Genomic DNA, 15251 nt, shown 5'->3' with positions numbered 1-15251 from the left:
TCCAGAACCCCTCCAGTGCAGGCTGGTTCTGCCCCTCTGGCTCCTCAGTCCCAGTGTGCAGAACTGAGCTGCTCAGTGTCCCGCGTGCGTGGGGACAGCCGGGCTGCACAACCCTCCCTCCTCCCCAGAGGCCGTGTTAGCATTCCTGGTGACATGGAATACCAACTCCCGGAACTGCCACGAGGCCCAGGCTGTGATGGAAACCCTGCTGAAGCACGAGGCACCAGACAGCCTCCTGCAGTACGTGGGCATCAAACCCGCCGTGGAGTCCCTGCTGCCCTACACCGGTGGGTCCCGCGGGCGGGAGCCCAGGGCTCCTCCCGAGTTACTGCATTTCCTTTTGCCTGGATCTGGAGAGGAGGGAGGTGTTTGCCCCGTTCTGGTGAGCTCTCCTGCCACAGCAGCCCTTCCTTTCTGTGTCTGCAGAGCGGCACTTCCAGCGGCTGGGCCGGCTGCTCCAGGCCTCCATGTTCATCGAGTTCATGTGGCAGCACATGCGGCTGAACGACCCTGCCCCGCCGGACGTGCCCTCCTGACCCTCCTCACCCTCCTCCCACCCCTTGCTCTGCCTGCAGGGGAGAGTCCCAACTGCTTCCCCACCAGGTGTGGCAACTGGACTGTTCCTGTATTTTGTAATAAATTTTTACAGCTTGGATTTGTAAAACAAGCCCAGCCTTTGGTCTCCTTGGGGCTGAGGGAGCAGAAGGGGCCATTTCTTTGGCCCAGCTGTGGTTTCCCTTTCTATTTTCACCCCCTGCATTTTCAGGCCCAGATACTTTAACAGCATTTAGTGTGGAGATGAGGTAGAACCTGCCTCTGCATTGGTCTTCACTGGGGATTTTTTTTTTACAGAGTTGGGAGACACCACCAGGAATGTCGTATCACATCCCAAAGCCCAGCTGGGCACTGTGGATATTGAGTATTCTCTGTGCTTGGGTCTCTCACCTCTGCTCACCCCAGATCTCAGCACCTGGGAGTGACATGAGCACACTTCTAATTCCCCAGGTAACAGATTTTTAAAGCCTGTAAAACCAAGCAGTCTGCACACATGTTTACATGTATTTTATTTCACAGACAAAAATGTATAGAATTCCAAACAACAAACACCTGAGAAGCTGGTTAAATTGCTGGCTTCAAAAAAACAGTTGAGATACCTGGGAGAGTAACTAAAAGCAAGTCTGCAGAGCGGCACTTCCAGCGGCTGGGCCGGCTGCTCCAGGCCTCCATGTTCATCGAGTTCATGTGGCAGCACATGCGGCTGAACGACCCTGCCCCGCCGGACGTGCCCTCCTGACCCTCCTCACCCTCCTCCCACCCCTTGCTCTGCCTGCAGGGGAGAGTCCCAACTGCTTCCCCACCAGGTGTGGCAACTGGACTGTTCCTGTATTTTGTAATAAATTTTTACAGCTTGGATTTGTAAAACAAGCCCAGCCTTTGGTCTCCTTGGGGCTGAGGGAGCAGAAGGGGCCATTTCTTTGGCCCAGCTGTGGTTTCCCTTTCTATTTTCACCCCCTGCATTTTCAGGCCCAGATACTTTAACAGCATTTAGTGTGGAGATGAGGTAGAACCTGCCTCTGCATTGGTCTTCACTGGGGATTTTTTTTTTACAGAGTTGGGAGACACCACCAGGAATGTCGTATCACATCCCAAAGCCCAGCTGGGCACTGTGGCTATTGAGTATTCTCTGTGCTTGGGTCTCTCACCTCTGCTCACCCCAGATCTCAGCACCTGGGAGTGACATGAGCACACTTCTAATTCCCCAGGTAACAGATTTTTAAAGCCTGTAAAACCAAGCAGTCTCACATGTTTACATGTATTTTATTTCACAGACAAAAATGTATAGAATTCCAAACAACAAACACCTGAGAAGCTGGTTAAATTGCTGGCTTCAAAAAAACAGTTGAGATACCTGGGAGAGTAACTAAAAGCAAAGGCAGCAGTTTATCTACACTGAGGTCCTACATTTTCCTGTTGCTATTTTCCTAACTCAGTTGTAGCAAATGAGTTCAGGGTGAGAGTTGCTGTTTCAGTAACTATCAGAGCCCACTGAAAGGGGAACGTTCTTGTTCATAAAGATGAGTTCTGGCCCTTACTCAGCAGGGAACACACAGCACCACAACCAGGCTTGTTTCTCTGCCTGCACAGACCTCGTGGAGGGAAAGGTCAGACACCAAGTTCTGAGCCCACAGGTGTTTTTGTTCCCGCAGCCATTCAGCAGGTCCAGCCAACTCATGTATTTGATGGCCAGTTCTTCACTACCCAAGGTGATCTAACCTTTAAAAAAAACCCACAAAGCAACCTAAAAACCCCCAAACACACACTAGAAGTCAGAGTTAAAAAATATATATAAAATAGGGGGGGTTGGATAAGTGATATTTACAACCCTATCCCCTAGCAGTAACTGTAGCTCTGGGTTTCTTGGGTGACTTCCAAGTCACTTGCTCTGTCTGGGTGTCAATCCTGTTCTCCAGGGTGGCTGCAGCTCTGCCAGCCCCGGGGTGGGGAATAACAGAAGGATTGTGACATTCCCACATGCTGCACAGCAGGATGAATACCTGCCTGAGGGAGAATGGACTGGATCCCAGGTGACCTCGAACTTTCATAGGAGCTGCTGGATCCACAGCTGCCATGACTCCCCTGATAAATTAAACCACTAAATCCTCTCCCATGACCTCTGGTAAAGCCCCTCCTGGCGTTGCCCAGGAGGTGATGTTTGCATGCATGTTCCATCAGGATCTGACTGTGTCCTTGTGATGGTCCCAAGCCCTGACACTGCACATGGCTCCTGTGGGACTTCGAGGGGGGTGCCTGGCTCTGGGCTGTGGTGCTGGCCCAGGGCTGGGTCTCTGTCCCCCTGGGGACACTAGTGCACGCTCTGGGAAGGGAGCAGAGCCTGGAGGGCTGGCCGGGAGGACTGCTGCACTGCTCTCCTGGTGACAGTGCTGCACTTCTGGAGGATCTCGTGTGCCGAGGGGCGCACAGGCACCTTGGGGAGACAAGCAGCCAAGTCTGGGTCAGTGAGGGAGCAACTCAAATCGGCTGCTGATGACTCCATGAAGCCAGAGTCGTTCCTGTCCTTGTGGCTGAGACGTGGAGCTTTGCTGCTGTGCGTGGCTGAGGCATGGCCCAGGGGAGGGCTCCTGGGCTGCTCCACTTCAGGCAGAGACCTCGACAAGTCCGGCTTCCAGCTCAGCCGGCTGCCCCGCTCGCTGCTGCCCCCCAGGCTGAGGGACGAGCTGTCTGACTCCAGGTCTGGGGTGGAGGTGGCCCTGGGCAGAGACCTGGATCTGCTCCTCACAGAGCCCATATCCTCTTCTGTCCGGTGAAGGGACAAGCCAGCCTGCACCCTGTCCTGCCCCACAGCCTCACCCCGGGGCTGGGGAGCTGCCAGGGGGGAGCAGAGGTTTGGGGTGGAGATGTTGAGCCCGCAGGTCATGATGGTCTGGAGCTTGTGGTGAGGGTTCTTGTAGGGCTGGAGGCATATGGAGGGCATGTAGCCTGTACGGCCGTTGTACCTGGGGGGGGAGGATGAAAAGCCACACTGAGGAGAGCCCTTCTCCCAGCTCAGACCAAGGGGAAGGAGCAGAGCACCCAGGGGAAGCAGGTGGGGACTCAGCTAAGGAGAACCATCCCAAGCCAAGGGCTGCAGCTCAGGAGCTCTTGGCACTCCGTGTGAGAAGAAGCTGGCAGGAAGCACCTGCAGCAGCTCCCTTGGGGAGCAGGAGCCTTGGAAAAGCCTCCTTACCTGACCAGCCACCAGCCATCCTCAGATCTCCTGACCACCTCCACCACCATGCCCGGGTTCAGTGAGAGCTCATCCGCCTTCTGAGCCTCGTAGGGCCGCCCCACGAAGTACAGGCTGCCTGCAGAGACACAGGGGGGTCGGGTTTGCCTTGTGGAGAAAAAACTCCCATCCCAGTGACTGACCAGCTCAGCAGCAAGTGAGAGCTGCAGGGCAAGTGTCCCTGCAAGTGACAGATCTGCTCAGGGACCCACAGCCAGTGGGAGAGCTGATAGAAGAGTCAGAGCCAAGCAGGGACCCCAAGCATGGTTGAAGTGTTGGGGTTTTTGCAGCACTCATGTTCTGAAGGAGGAAAGGGGTGTCCCAGGGATTAGAAGCAGACTTACCCTCCTCCTTTGAGCTCAGGACACTCGGGATATCCTTGTGGGCATCAATCTCTTCCAGGTATGAGGCTGGGAACCAGGCAATCTGCTTGTCTGCATTTTCCACTAGCCACCATCCTGCAGCAAACAGCAAAAAGAAAAGGGTTTTTAACAGTCTGCAAGTAGAGAGATGACCATAATCCCTGGATGGGGACTGCTCTGACACAGGGAACAGCAGGGATGTTCTGCAGAGCAGCTCAGAGCCTGGCTGCTGCTGACCCTTTTTTCTTTCCTCCTGTGCAAATCCACTTAAGCAAAACGCCACATACAAACACCCACCCATTCCTGTCATGTTACCAGCTCGACATTTGCCAGGCTACAAATCCATCTACACCACCCGTCCCTGAAGCTGAAGGACCCCTGGCACACGTACCAGTCATGTCCTTGATTAACACTTCCACAATTTCCTTCTCAGTGACTTTGAAGGTCTTGTTCTTTGTGTCTTTGGTTTCGAAGGTCTCGATGCAGCGGTAGCTCTGGGAGGCCTGGGGGTGGGTAATGCAGGAGAGCGGCTGCTGGGACTGGCTTTTCTTCTCCCCTCCCATTTCTGATGGCATGATCACAACACTGAAACATGAAAATTGACATAATTTCACTGAAAACTCACATGGAAGGTTGAGTTTAGTATTAATCTTGGTGAAATCATCTGTGCAGCAGGCTAAGAAGAGCTCAGGCATCAGAAACAACACCATCACACATTAAAGCACTCAATAAAACCTCCCTGCTCTGCTGCCCCAGGAGGTGACAGTTGTTCCTCTCCCACCTGTACTCTGTGACGTTTCTGTTTCATAAGGACACAAATAAACAAAAAGTACAGCTATGATTTCATACCTGTTTTCAGGAAAGGAGGGGTCTAGGTCTTGGGTCTGTGCCTTGAAAAACTGAACCACATCTTCACCCTGGGAGATTTTAGCATCTGTTTTCAGCAGCTCCTGGGAGTAAGTTTCCAGCAGTTTCAGTATCTCCAGGTACTTGTTCAGTTTCCCACTCATCCTCTGCTTCACAATCACATCTTTAAAACAACAAGAGCAAAGTTGGTTTGCAGCAGATCTGGGTTCCTTGAGAGCAGCATCTTTAGCCTGAACATAGGGGTGTCCTCCCCTACCCCCTTCCCTGCACAAGCCCAAACTGTGAGCAGCTGAGGCAGCAGTTGCTTGTGCCTCCCTGCATGTTACATAGTGCCTGATACCCTTCTTGAGTATCTAAAATTTATATTTGATCACACATAAATGTTTCAAGGAGCTCTGGGCCAGTAAGTGCTATATAGATTTACCAAATGCAATTATCTATTACCAAAAAAAGACTAAATCTGTGTTAATTTTAGGCAGTGACAGGCTCAGGTCCCTTGGTGTAACCCAGCAGCACCATGCCAGGAGCTGTGAATCTGCTCCAGAGGAGGGTCAGACTCAGAGACTGATGATATCTAGGTCATCAGTTATGATGTCCCCAACAGCTCTGTTGTGGTTGTTGGTCCATCAGAGATTCATGCTCTGTACCTTTGAACCTGGGTATTGTCCGGTCAGATCTCCTGAGGGACCCACTCTCAATGGGGAATTTTCTCTTCAGCTCTTTCTGAAAGTGAGGAGGAAGAAACAATAGTGATGCTTCACAGCCCCGACACAGCTGGGCTCCTTTCTCCCTCCTCAGCTCAGGAATCCTATTTTCAGGGAAATATTCACTTACATGGAATCTCTTAAAGTTTTCAAACGTCCGGTAGATGAGAATGTTGTTCTGATCTGACCAAGACACAAACATCATGTAGTTCTGGAAAAATAAAAGGGGAAAGTGCATTTTTGAATTTTATTTTATTTTATTACAATATTCAGTATTGGATGTGTTCAAGCAATCAGCATTTGCCAGGACTTGTGGCTCAGTCCTGGCTTCAGGCTGCAAAACTGTCACACTCAAAAATCAGATTTAATGTGAGAGCTACACAAATATTGCCAGAATTTTAGAGCCATAAATAGGTCATCATTGTTAAAACCAGAAAAAAAATTAAAATGTATGATGTTGTGAACAGAAAGACAGCAGAATCCAAGATAACCAACTTCTTATGATATCAAGCCCATTAACAAACAAGTCCAAGACCCCTGTCCTACATCCCAAGGCTCCAATCCCAGCCATGGGGGACACGAACCAGCAACCCCCTGTGAGGGGGAATCAAAAAAGCCCCCTCGGGTTTCCTGATTTGTAAATAGTTAAGGAGAAAAAAAATAAATACTAAAAGAAGAAGATGAAAGTACCTTCTGCTTTTTGCACTGCATCAAACCTACAGCCTTCACCTCCAGCGGGAACCTGCCGCTCATCTTGCCCTCCCGGTCTCCTCCCAGGGCTGCCCAGCAGAGATGAAGCTCCAGGTGTGATTCCCCAGGTTAAATAGGCCGGGCCGGGAGGTGGGGCACGGGCAGCCCTGTCCTTCCTCCTCCGCCCAGTAAGCAGGGCAGGAATTCCATCCTTTGCCAAGCTGCCGGGTGCGCTGCCCCGCGGCTCTGCCGGGCAAACGCTGCGGGGGCAGAGCAGCCTCAGCGCCCATCCCACCCTCGCTGGAAGGTGCGGGGCAGGCAGCCCGGCCCTGCTGCCGGGAGGTCCTGCAGCCCTGTTCGTTCCCAGGGCTGCTGCGGGGCAGGGATGTGCCCGCGGGCGCTGCCCCGCACCCCCCGCCCGTCCCGAAGCCGGTGCGGGGCACGGCTGGTTGTGCGGTGCAGAGCTGTTACCAGCCTCGCTGTCCCTTCTGCTGAGGCTCTTCCCCTCGGAGGTTGCTGGCAGCTACACAAGGTTTTCCTGCCCGCAGGAACCAGTGGGAGATGCTGGTGCCCCCGTGGCTGGAGCGAGGGATGAACAAACGCAGCCCCAGGGTGTAACTGAACAAGTGCCAAAGCTTCTCGGGTATAAATACACGGTGGAGACTCAGCTCCAAGTGCCCTGTGCTGTGTCCCACATCAAGCCAGTGCCCGTGCCCACCAGGTGCAGCCCTGCAGGTAACTGCAGCCCTGCACAGCCTGTCCTGTCCTCTCGCTGACCTGCTGCCTCTGCAGAGCCTCAGGTTCTGACCTGGCTGATGGGAATCCTGTGATCAAACCATCTTCTCCGTCCTCCCTCCCCCTGCTCTTTGAAGAAGACTAAATTGAATCATTATCATTATTGGAGCCCAAATTGAGAGGCTCAGGCCTGACCTCCCTTTCATTTTCTAGCTACACCTGGTGTCTCAAAACCCTCAGCAAGATCTGCCAATGGTTTTTCATCTACCAAACCCCCCCCTGACCCCCAGCTGGAATCTGAGCAGGAAGCCAAACAAGATTCCTTCTGGATGGTCAGAAAATCCAGTGATTAGGGCCTTGCTTTTTGTTTCATGAGCACAGCAGCTTCTGGGGACAAAGGAAGTGCTTTTGTTGCAGTTCGATCTGTTGCTGCTGGATATGTGTTGTCTGTTGGGAAGGCAAAGCTACACAGAGAGCATTCCAGTCCCACAGGCAGCTTTGGTGGGAAAACCCCTTTGATGGCCCCTAAGGGGCACTTCCTGGCTCACAGAGCCAGACAGGAGCTGCTTGGAGGAAAGAGTCACAGAATCGTTCTGTTTGGAAAAGCCCTTTAGGATCATCAAGTCCAACCATCACCTCAGCCCTGCCAAGGCCACCACTAACCCATGGCCCTCAGCACCACATCTACACAGCTTTGGAATCCCTCCAGGGATGGTGTTACATCTACCTGGACCATAGTGTAGGGTTTTATGGAGAGTGAGCTTCATCCAGTGAGTTTATTCTTTACGTTCACACTTACCCAGAAGCTCCCCATCCCTGAGGTGGTAAAACCCTTCCCTCTGACTCCCTGCCATTGTACCCAGGCTCAGAGGCTTCTCCTGGGCAGTGAAGCCAGGGCCAAGGTGGCCTTCCCATGGCTGTGACATGGCTCTTGGGAAGAGCTGGGAGCAAGGCTCTCAGTGAAGCTCAGTTGCTTGGCTTCCTGCCTCTGTGCAAGCACAAACCATGATGTATTCTCAAGAGCATAAAGGTTTAAACGCATTTACCCTGCACGGGAAAAGCCCAAGACAATTAAGATCTTAATGTCATATTTTGCTGTTCTCAGGGGATTCAAGCAGAAGGGGAATGTGGAAAATGTACAATCAAGGGTGACAACAGGAAGGTGAGAAACGAGGAGGAGGGTGGCACCTGAGGCTGAGGGGGCAGCCACACCGTTTGGAGAGCCAGTCCTGGGGAGACTGGGTGGTGCCAGGGATCTCTGGTGAAACATAAGCAAAACTCCTCAGAACTGGGTAACAAGTTCTTGGGAAAGCTGCAGAAGCAAAGGTCAGGGTCAGAGGGCACCCCTCTGAGGTAACAACACTTCTGGTGTCACCCTGAGAGCTCTGTTATCAGTGAGTATCAACTACTGTTGGCTTGTTGTTGTCAAGTCTGATGTCAGGAAACTCAAGATGTTGGTCTAGGGAGCCACGTCACACTAGTCTAAGGTGATGCTACCTGTGAAACCAAAGGAAGGGCTGTGCCACATTGTCCCTAGATCAGCACAATTACTGCTCCTCCTTCCCAGAACCCTGACAGGGCAGGGCCATTCCTGGGGGAAAGACAGATAACTGATTAGAAGAGACCATCAATTCCACCTCTTTGCTGGATACATTTGAGCTGGATACACATTAAAAAACTACAAAACGCCATTTTCATTTTGTCAAGTTCACTTTACATCATCTACTGCTTCCATATCATCCTGCCATAAACTGTTCCCTCCTTAGGTGTAATTATTAACAGAAGGGTAGGAGTGGTCTGCCCGGACAAAGTAAAACTCAGCAAGTGTTGCTGGGCACTGCTGTTTCATCATCAGTATTTACCTACATCATTTTTGAGGACAGCCAGTATCTTTTTTCTTTAGTCATTTTACAGGGTACAATAGAGATCATCAATTAATAGGTCACTTATAGGAGGGGACTGTCCAGCTTTGACAGGACGTTGAATGCCCCAGGCTTTTGCAGCCTGCTCCAAGGAAGCCACACACCCCTGGCCAAGGTGGAGCTCTGCCTCCTGCTACGTGAGGAACATCACTGTGGCCATGAACAGCTGCTCTAGGTGCATGAGCCACTGCTTGTGTCACAGAAAGTGAGTAAGGTGCAGTCACAGGGAGTGACAGCAGGGTCCCTGCCCCAAAGAGCTGCGGTCAGAAGGACAGGGTGGGTTGTCCAAAGGCTTCAGGGAGACCCCCTGGCCACCAGAACTGCCCCCTCTGCTGTTTCAATGACAAGACCAGCTTCCATCCACTGAGTGTAAAATCTCCATGACAAACACTAAGGGTCTGGTTTTCTTTTCATTTCTATTTGGATCAGGAGTAACTTGACCCAGTGTGTTTAACCAGAGCTGAGTGGGACACGTGCCTGGACCAATCCTTCACTGCATCCCAGGAGATCCAGCAGCAGAGCTTGAGCAGCCAAGGGCAGCTCTTCACCAGCTCCACCACAACCATGCTCCAAGTCCAACAAGCAACAGCCTTGTCAGAAACACACACACAACGAGGAGGAAGGGCCTTCTGAGCAGCCTTTGCCACCTACAAAGTCAGGTCTTGGCGGGTCAGTGACACTCACAGGACTCTTAAGTCAGGCATTTCTCTTTCTACACACAGGCCAGGAGGAGCTGCTTCTGGTCAGACTCACTGACCAGGGAAAGGAAAAGAGAGAAAAAGTCCTCAAACCATCCTTGAGATACCATGGCTGGAAGAAAGAGATATGGAAAGGAGCCATGTTGAACCCTTGCCTGGAATGATGCTGGTAGGAGAGCTTCATCTTTCCCGTCACCTTCAGGATCAAAACCTGCCCTTTACTGCTCTTGAAGGTCACCAGTGATAACACATGACCTATCAGCACCTTTAATGAACAGCCCAGCTGCTAAAAGCTGATTTTAAGAGTACAAAGAGTTTTCAGACTTCAAATAAATAAACAAACCTTTATTAGAATTTTTTTTAAAAAAATAAATCATCCAACACTAGAGTTGACAAAAATATCCTTCACCTTGTGAACAAAGGAAGCAGTTGAACTTCACACAGGCTGGATGAGAGATGTTACAGTATCTAATCCAGATGAAGGTATTTCATTTCCTCCTAGTTTCAGGAGCTGCTGCAGGCATGAAAGCATTTTTCAGTGGCCAGAGGAACCCGACTCAGACACACCTTGAGCACAGCAGCAGAGCACTGCTCCATCCTGCGCTGCAGGGGCTCCAGAAGGTGCACATCCCTCTGCAGCACCAGGGTTCACTGCCCACTCCTGGTAAATTCCCTTGGTGATAAACAGGGCTGGAGCAGGGAGAGCCCTGGTAGCTGGGGCTGCAAGTAGAAGGGGAGCAGCACAAGAGGTGTCTGCAGGGTGGCTGTGCACAGGACCTTCCCCCCCAGGCCTGCACAGCACCAGGAATGGATTTTGCAGTTCCTGCAACCTGAGGTTTCATTCAGATCACAGGGAATTCCTGCAATGGACTCGGGCCTGGGGCACCCTTGGTAATGGCCCCAGTGCAGGAGAACAGGGCTCAGGACACAGGGACCCTGCTCCCCTGGGTAGTCACTGGTAGCATGGTATAAAATCACATCAAGCTCCCTCACACCTCACACCTGCTGCTTGAGAGGGGTGAAAGCAAGAAAATTTCCCTTTAAATGTCCTTGGGATGCAGCTGCCCAGCCCAGGGAGAAAGCAGCTTTTTAGGGGAGGTTTGCTCACCCCCCAGGGCACCACAGACCCTGTTTACCAAGCATTTGTTGCTGTAATTTCATCACTCCTTTGTAGAAGTGGCAGTGCTGTTCTGAGGTCGTGCAAAGGACAAAAACATGATTCAAGAGGCAAACTTCCAGGAAGGATGAGAATGTAACCTCAGCCACTGCAAGAGTTTTCTCACATCATTTTCTAGAAATAACAATAATAATAAAGAAGGTGTTTGATGAGTGTGGCGTTTGGTACAAGGCCAACAGAGCCTGTGTACGTGCTGGGACCCAGGGCCAGGACGTGATGGAGAGCAAAGGCAGGGTTCCCTTTCCAAGGGGATCCAAGCCAGCCAGAGGCTGTTCCTCCACAGCACACAGCCTGTCCCACGTGCTCCACAATCCATCAGGGAAAAGCCCAGCAACCTGTACAGCCAACGGCAAGTGAGGCAAGGACTGGTGAGCGTGGAGAAATACTGTTTTCACTCAGGGAAAATTTGTTCTTGCTTCATGCTAAATATGGTAAAGTCTGATTGGAGACAAGATGGTTGTTTTCTTCCCAGATTAGTCAGAGAAAGGCTCATCCTATTCTTACCCTTTCCTCATTCCCCACTGCCCTCGATAAGCAGAATATGCAAAGTGCTTTATCTCTCCCGGGGGTTCCACCAGGGCTGGCAGCTCGAGTTAAAAGTTCATCTTCATTTTGGAGCAAAGAGCAGATATTTACATTCCTTGCCCCCTTCAGAAAACAGGGAAAATAATACTTAATTTTCACTCAAAACTTGGCAGGGAGTAGTGTGAAGTAGAGCTGTTGTTTCCTTAATGTTTAATTCTTAATGGTTCAACACATTCCCACAGCAAATGTGGGAAGAATCTCTTCCTCCACTCATGCCTGAGCCTGACTACTGTCCTCTTGCTTTGAGGATAGTAAAAATCAGGGAGGGCTGCAAAAGGATGAGGAAAAAGAGACAGAAACCTCCAGCTGTACCTGTCCTGTAAGGGACAGGTGATTTGAAAAGCAGAGCTCTCACAACAACAGGGTCATTGACTCTCAGGAGACAGTAGCCCCTGCCCAGGCTGGAGCCCACCCCGAGCTCTCCTGGCACAGGCAGAGGACACTGGGACACTCCTTGCCCAAAACCAAGAGCAAAATCTTGCTGAAAATTTTGTGCTTTATTTTTCAAGAGCACAAAAGGAAACCCCCAGTTTGGCTGTGCTTGTGCTCAGAATGCATTCACTAGTTCCATGGATATTCAGAGTGTCTGGGATGTAGGAGACAGGCTGGAACTCAACACAAGCATCAGAGCACTGGCTGTGCCAACTTATGGAAAATAATTTGGTTTTCTCCTTCTCCCTGCTCTTGTAAATGCATCCACTGCTACGTCTGAATCCTCATTCTCATCAGCAACAGGATCCACGTGTAAGAACAACACAAACTTTAAAATAACATGCTAAGGTCTCTGGGCATTGACCCCCAGATCTGTGCAAGGCAAAGTCTTGGAATGCTTGGTGCTCTGTACAAGGATAGCAAGATTTTTGTCTTCTCTGTGTTAATTAAGCCTGTTATATTGGAAAAGTAGCAGCCTCTCTATAGATATAATCATAGCCATAAATAAATGAGAATCCTGCTGGAACCTGGGATCACACTGCAGGAAAAGGGCTGCGTGAAGCCCTCTTGGCATCACTCACTGGGGCATTTTCTCCTTGGGGCCACCCCTCCTTGAGGTCTCCCCTCCTTGGCATGACCCCTCCCTGGAGGTCTTCCTTCCCTGGGGTCTCCTCTCCTTGGGGTCACCCCTCCTTCAGGTTACCTCCCCTTTGCTCAGGGGCTACACTTAAGCTCAGACCTTTGTCCTTGCCCAAAGCCCATTGTGGATACACCTGTGCTGTGTATTTTGCCCATCGTGAGTTGACTTTCTGGCCACAGGGCTTCAAGGGCTGGGGGTGTGTGACCCCAGGAGGGTGTCCAGCCCCAGCTGCTGCCCTCACACTGGAGAGCAAGCAGAAGTACACGTATGTGACCGCAAATACGGGTCATGTCCCGTTGCCAGCCTGTTTCTTCCCCCTTCCCCTGCACCCATCATCAGCGGCCAGTTCCCAAGCACTTGTGTAGTAACTGCCAAAGATAAGAGCAGAACATCAAACAGCAGTTTTCCTCTGAGAAAGGCAAACACACCCTCTGCATTTTCTCAAGTGCAGGTTTTACGGACATTTCCTGGTAATTCCCGTCACAGTCGCCCCGTGTTGCCCCGTTCCGGGCACAGATGAAGCAGCTGGTAGGAGGAGGCACCTGAAGTGATTTCAGTAAGCTCCATCTCTCAGATGTCAGGAATTTTAAAATGGGTGGTTTTGTTGAGAGCACCCCGGCCAGGAGCACAGCAAGGTGCCACTGTCAGCTCCGATTTGGATCTGAGCACCTCTCCTTTTGTTTCCTTGCCTGCTTTGAAACAAGTTGGTGCTGGTCCTGAGTGCAAGTAGAGAAAACTGGGAGGACCTTTTCTGCTCTTCCAGCCGACCAAAAAAGGGGCAGGGGGAGCAACACTGAGAGCAAATCCCTCTGGAAGCAACAGCTTCTTTCCTGGTTGTAAACTTTTTTTTCTTTCAAATAAAAAATAAAACATGCTTGTATTTTAACTGACTCAATAAATGAAATCATTAACAAGGAAGCAAACTGTTGACTGTTAAGAGCCAAACAAGGAGATTGCCCTGATTTAAAAACACCTCTGCACTTGTAATTGCTTGAAGACCAAGCAATAAAGTACTGTAGGAAATTCCCTGGGTCCGTCTTCCAGACAACAGCATTCGTTTTCTCTTGAACTAAAAAAAAACACCAAGGTCATGAACATCTTTTAAAACTTTATTGGTGGGTAAGGAAACAAACATAAAGAATGTCTTCTCCCTTACTTGGCCTTTCCTTCCTTAAATTCAGATATATCATGGTCAATAACTTTAGACAAAGCCATTCCAGTAGTTCCTATCAGTTACTCATGTTTCTTCTCCCTCCCTCACATATATCAACAAGAAGAAATGTTCTAATGAAATTGAAAAATACAATTTTATTTTATTTTTTTAAAAAAGGAGCACTGCTAAATAGGAGGCCCAAAGATGGAGATCATTAGCTCAGCACCAGGCAGACCTGGCAACAGATCAGGCATTTCCATGTGAAACACACTAAGTTCTGAGATCTTTTTGAAGTCAAGTCTTTGAGTCATGTACCTAAAATGATGCATTACCTACTAAACATTTTACACCATGCTGTGTTAAACACATCAGAAGATAACTGCTAAAAATGAGCAGTATTTTTCAAATAACTTTCCTACAAATTGTGTCTTTGCAGAATTAGTGGCAGAACAGCACTTTACACCAGGTAAAAGACTCAAGATGCATCTTAAATAGGCTACGAAAGAGCCTGGAAGGAACAGGATGCTGAAAAGTACAGTTCTTTGTAGGGCAGGAGCTGCTAAGGAGAAAGATCCCCAACCATGACAGGAAAAAGGCTGGTGCTCCCTCAAGGGGAAGGGGAGATGAAAACCTATCCTAGCCAGCCAAGATTATTTCTTAATGTGATATTTTGGTCTGCCTCCATCCCAGCCAGACATTTGTTTGCCTTAAACAAAATAATAATATTTTTCACTTGACCTCCAGGGCATGAAGAGCTGAAAAGTGGATAGAAAATCCACATTCTAGAGCACAATGCCTGCAGCGGGAGGCTCATCCTGCAGCCTCAAAACCTGGGCCACTGTCCTCAGGGCCTCGCACGCCTGTGGCTCACCGGGGGCTAAAGGAAAGCTGCTGAGTGTCCACTGGAGACCAGAGAGCTGGGGCCAGGCTGGGGTTCTCCTGCACCCCAGCAAACCCAGCCAAACCCAGGGCTCACGCCTCGGACAGACCTGGCCCTGCGCGACTCTGACGCAGAGGCAGGTTGGTCCTTCCTCAGCACGATTTTACAGGCACCTGGCAGGTTTCAAAACACGCACCATTTGATACGGGCGTGCTTTGCATGAGCTGGGATTGAGTTATCCGTTTGTTTGCTCTTTACATCACTGTTGACTCTGCCAGGGCCCTGGAGATGACGCCGAGGTGATGCTCAGCGCTGGCACGCAGGGCAGCGTGCCACGGGCTCTGCCAGCCTCGGGATGCACGTACGTACCGATAAATGACACAGATAAAGAGCTATTTTAGGCGCGAGGTGGGCAAGCGACCGAGGGACGCCCACAGAATCACAGAATCATAGAATCCTAGGGGTTGAAGGGACCTCAGAAAGATCATCCAGCCCAACCCCCCTGCCAGAGCAGGGGCACCCAGAGCACATCACATAGGAACGTGTCCAGGGGGGTTTGAATGTCTCCAGAGAAGGAGACTCCACACCCTCTCTGGGCAGCCTGTTCCAGGGCTCTGTCACT

General features: G+C 50.6%; 3 protein-coding genes across 3 annotated transcripts in view; 2 read left to right on the top strand and 1 right to left on the bottom strand.

The window, feature by feature from the left end:
- TBL3 (transducin (beta)-like 3) overlaps positions 1–536 on the top strand; it is a 13731-nt gene extending 13195 nt beyond the window's left edge. Inside the window, exon 21 of the mRNA XM_009994776.1 lies at positions 427–536. Within this exon, the coding sequence (XP_009993078.1) occupies positions 427–536 (110 nt within the window). The remainder of the gene's footprint in view (positions 1–426) is intronic.
- Positions 537–2863: 2327 nt separating this feature from the next.
- Positions 2864–5922, bottom strand: NOXO1 (NADPH oxidase organizer 1). Its single transcript, XM_009994763.1, has 7 exons — positions 5848–5922; positions 5661–5736; positions 4996–5176; positions 4538–4731; positions 4129–4242; positions 3746–3863; positions 2864–3515 (listed from the first exon to the last, which is right to left on the bottom strand). The coding sequence occupies exons 1-7, from the start codon at positions 5920–5922 to the stop codon at positions 2864–2866; spliced, it is 1410 nt and encodes a 469-aa protein (XP_009993065.1).
- Positions 5923–6792: 870 nt separating this feature from the next.
- Positions 6793–15251, top strand: part of GFER (growth factor, augmenter of liver regeneration) — a 16952-nt gene continuing 8493 nt past the window's right edge. Inside the window, exon 1 of the mRNA XM_009994751.1 lies at positions 6793–6839. Coding sequence (XP_009993053.1) covers positions 6793–6839 — 47 coding nt within the window. The remainder of the gene's footprint in view (positions 6840–15251) is intronic.

The sequence above is a fragment of the Chaetura pelagica genome, unplaced genomic scaffold, assembly GCF_000747805.2.
Source record: "Chaetura pelagica isolate M959 unplaced genomic scaffold, ChaPel_1.0 scaffold1820, whole genome shotgun sequence".
In the NCBI taxonomy this organism is placed as follows: Eukaryota; Metazoa; Chordata; class Aves; order Apodiformes; family Apodidae; genus Chaetura; species Chaetura pelagica.
Note: the sequence above shows the minus strand (reverse complement) of the source record. Positions and strands in the feature narration are given on the sequence as shown.

Coding starts and splice junctions, on each gene's coding strand:
- NOXO1 (XM_009994763.1), bottom strand. CDS start 5,922: ATGATGTTTGTGTCTTGGTCAGATCAGAACAACATTCTCATCTACCGG. Junction 5,177..5,660: donor GACAATACCCAGGTTCAAAG/GTACAGAGCATG, acceptor GTTGTTTTAAAG/ATGTGATTGTGAAGCAGAGG. Junction 4,732..4,995: donor CCCTCCTTTCCTGAAAACAG/GTATGAAATCAT, acceptor TTCATGTTTCAG/TGTTGTGATCATGCCATCAG.